Genomic DNA, 3,632 nt, shown 5'->3' with positions numbered 1-3,632 from the left:
GGTGGCGAACACCTGTAATTCCAGCTACTCGGGAGGCTAAGGCAGGAGAATCACTTGAACCCAGGAGGTGGAGGTTGCAGTGAGCCGAGATCGCGCCATTGCACTCCAGCTTGGGTGACAGAGTGAGACACTGTTTCAAAAAAAATAATAAAAATAAAGAGCTTAGAAAACAAAGCAAGCAGAAAAGTCAAGATAATTACTAGCCCCAGGGAAAACAAAACTATGCAAAAAGGAAAAGTAATCATGGCTTACTACCTGGCTCGGCTGTGAATAAGAAAAGTCATAATATAAATAGTGATCTAACCAAAATTACCAGAAAACTACATTAGGAGATTGGGGGTGGGTGCAGTTACTGTATGTTGGACCAAGTCAGTTTTGTTGGGAGAGGGTTAGAAAGCCAATTTGCATTGTTTGCTGATTTCTGTGACGTATACTTCCACCATGGCTAATTTCAAGCTACCAATGTAATATCACTGAACACAAATTTGGAAAAAGATGTGCAAAAACAGTTCTTGCTAGCTGCTGCAAGCCAGCTCTAGCACACCACTGGGTGGAGACGGGGGTTGGGGAACATAGTTAAATTCTCACCTTTTACAATGGGAATTCAACAGATACTGTCAGAAGCTGAAACATCAAGAAGTAGCAATAAAAGCGTGTTATTTAGAGATTTTGAGATAAATTTGAAAAGAATCAGCTAAAAGAGTTGAAAATGTTTGGGGAGAGGTGAAGGATGGGAAATAGGACTGCTTTTTGTAGTTAACCCTATAGATCTATTTGATTTTAGATCTATCTGATTCTTCAAATAATACATATATATAATAGCTCTGATATTTTTCTCTTTTGTAGAAATGGGTTCCCCCCAATATTGCCCAGGCTGTGATTTTTTTTTTTTTTTTTTCATTTAAAAACTTTTTTAGAGACAGCATCTCACTCTGGTCACCCAGGCTGGAGTACATTCTCGTGATCACAGCTCACTGGAGCCTTGAACTCCCAGGCTCAAGTGATCCTCCTACCTCAGCCTCTTGAGTAGCTGACTACAGGCACATGCCACCATGCCCAGCTAATTTTTTTTGGTAGAGACGGTGTCTTGCTGCGTTGGCCAGGCTGGTCTTGAACTCCTGACCTCAAGTGATCCACCTGCCTTGGCCTCCCAAAGTGCTGGGATTACAGGCATGAGCCACCACACCCGGCCTGGTCTCTGATTTTTTTAAAAAGTTAAATAATAAAGGCAGGTGGCAATGCCCAAGACAGTCCTTGGCACACAGCCCATGTTCTCTTGTTTCCATAGTGATATACCCAGATATTTGGTGTACACTTAGCTTTGGTGAAGGGAGATGGCTCTGGCAACTCCCCTGTGTATAAGAGGGTGCTAGGCACATGTGAAATGTAGGCAGCTGTACCAGGTGTATGTCTGAGCAGACAAGATTGGTGGGGTGGAGAGCACTAACATTTATTGGGCCTTTACTATGCCACGATAGGTGCTTTTCCACGCACATCATGTGTGTGTAGACAGTGCTCAGTGTGGGAGGTAGTACTCACACTGCCCGGCCGGGGGTTGGTCTCAGGGCCCCTATAAGTAGTCCAGCGTGAAGTTTCTTTGTTCAGCTCTTTGTATTTCCCCTTAAAGACGCGTTCAATGTCCAAGAGAGAGAAGGCACAAACTGCAGAGCTCCTGGTCCCACCAATCTGCCTGGAGACAGCCAGAGGGAACATTGTCTGTGGTCTCTGCCACACCAGGCAGCTCTCTCTCCAGCCCTGGCCCACCCTCAGTGATAAAGCCCAGGAGGCAAGAGTGTGGAGAGCTGGGCCAGCCTCCAGCTACCACTCCTTCCCCTCACTGTGTTGATAAGGGCCAAGGGAGCCCCATGGAATTCCCTGACTCTGGCCCAGGGCCTGGCTCTAGGCCCATCTTGGGATATGAAGTCTGATTATCCTTAATGAGAATTAATTGGGGCTCAGGCCCTGGGGTGGTCCCTGCCTGTCCCGCCTAGACTGGGCTGCACCCATTGGAGGGACAGTGTAACCATCTCTAGCCTGGCTCCACACAAAGCCCTCTTCCTTTCAGTCTCATGGATCCGTGGTCCTCAGAGAACCCACCAGTGCCTGACTACCAGACTGTTTTTATTCCTTCAGCCCTGGTCTGTGGAGACAGGAGGTCTGTTTCTCTTGCTCTCTCGAAGCTGACTATTGTATACACCAGGCTCTCAGTTCTGGATGCTGTGGATACCAGACCCCACTTACCCCAAATACCTTTGGTACCTGACACATTTTTAGCAGGTACCTAAACACTATGGGGCCAGACCATGGCTCAGGGACCTTGGACAAATCGGTTAACCTTTCTCAACCTTCAAGCAATGACTTTATTTTTATTTATATTTTCTGAGATGGAGTCTCGCTGTGTTGCCAGGCTGGAGTGTAGTGGTGTGATCTCGGCTCACTGCAACCTCCGCCTCCCAGGTTCATGGGATTCTCCTGCCCCAGGCTCACGAGTAGCTGGGACTACAGGCATGCGCCACTACACTCATCTAATTTTTGTATTTTTAGTAGAGACCAGGTTTCACCATGTTGGCCAGGATGGTCTTGATCTCTCAACCTTGTGATCTGCCCGCCTCGGCCTCCCAAAGTGCTGGGATTACAGGCGTGAGCCACCGCGCCCGGCCAACTTTATCTTATGATACCCATGGTGTTTCCCTGTTTGCCCTGGCCATTAGGAAGTGCAGAGCTAAATTTGTGGCTGGCATCCAGGGACTATACTATATCTTATGACAAGCATTTGTAATGTGTTGGCCTTATCCCTGGTTTCTCATACTCTCCTTTTATTCCCATTTCTTTATCTATTTTATTTATTTATTTATTTATTTTTTGAGGCGGAGTCTTGCTCTGTCACCCGGGCTGGAGTGCGGTGGCCGGATCTCAGCTCACTGCAAGCTCCACCTCCCGGGTTTACGCCATTCTCCTGCCTCAGCCTCCTGAGTAGCTGGGACTACAGGTGCCCGCCACCTCGCCCGGCTAGTTTTTTGTATTTTTAGTAGAGACCGGGTTTCACCGTGTTGGCCAGGATGGTCTTGATCTCTTGACCTTGTGATCTGCCCGTCTCGGCCTCCCAAAGTGCTGGGATTACAGGCTTGAGCCACCGCGCCCGGCCTTTATCTATTTTATTGATTTTAATATTTGCCTTTTGCAAAATGCTTCCTATCCCTTTTGGAACTAGGCAGAATATAAACTAATTAGAACCTCTCTGAGCCTTATTTTTCCCATCTACAAAAAGGGCGTGAGTCAAATTCCTCAGAGGTGGTGACGATTTAATGCCTTCCTCTGTGAAAGTGCTGACTAGGTGCTGGCTCATGTCAATTCCTGCCTCCGCCCACGAGCCGGGGCCTCACTGGAGTCAAGTCCCGTGTCCAGTCCCCACGGTCCGGCCCTGCTGCTCACCACTGGGAGGTGAAGACTGCGTAGATGTGGGGAGCTGTGGGAGAATCGGCGGGCAGCAGAACCGCGTGGCGGATGACGTTGAATGGCAGCTGCCCCGGCTGGGTGCAGAGCAGCTGGGCCTTCAGGAAGGTGGTCCACTTCCTCTGCAGCAGTTTTTCGCCGCCCACGTCATTCTGGGGGTACAGGGAGAGTGAGGGGGC

General features: G+C 48.7%; 1 protein-coding gene across 3 annotated transcripts in view; it reads right to left on the bottom strand.

Moving 5' to 3' along the window:
* The window catches only part of SEMA4A (sema domain, immunoglobulin domain (Ig), transmembrane domain (TM) and short cytoplasmic domain, (semaphorin) 4A), a 36,530-nt gene that overhangs the window by 16,888 nt on the left and 16,010 nt on the right, over positions 1-3,632 (bottom strand). For all 3 annotated transcript variants that reach the window (XM_011928374.1, XM_011928375.1, XM_011928376.1), the window contains 2 exons: positions 3,433-3,605; positions 1,540-1,690 (listed from right to left, as the gene is read on the bottom strand). In XM_011928374.1, the coding sequence (XP_011783764.1) occupies positions 1,540-1,690; positions 3,433-3,605 (324 nt within the window). The remainder of the gene's footprint in view (positions 1-1,539; positions 1,691-3,432; positions 3,606-3,632) is intronic.

This window comes from Colobus angolensis, unplaced genomic scaffold (genome assembly GCF_000951035.1).
Source record: "Colobus angolensis palliatus isolate OR3802 unplaced genomic scaffold, Cang.pa_1.0 Scaffold77, whole genome shotgun sequence".
In the NCBI taxonomy this organism is placed as follows: domain Eukaryota; kingdom Metazoa; phylum Chordata; class Mammalia; order Primates; family Cercopithecidae; genus Colobus; species Colobus angolensis.
Note: the sequence above shows the minus strand (reverse complement) of the source record. Positions and strands in the feature narration are given on the sequence as shown.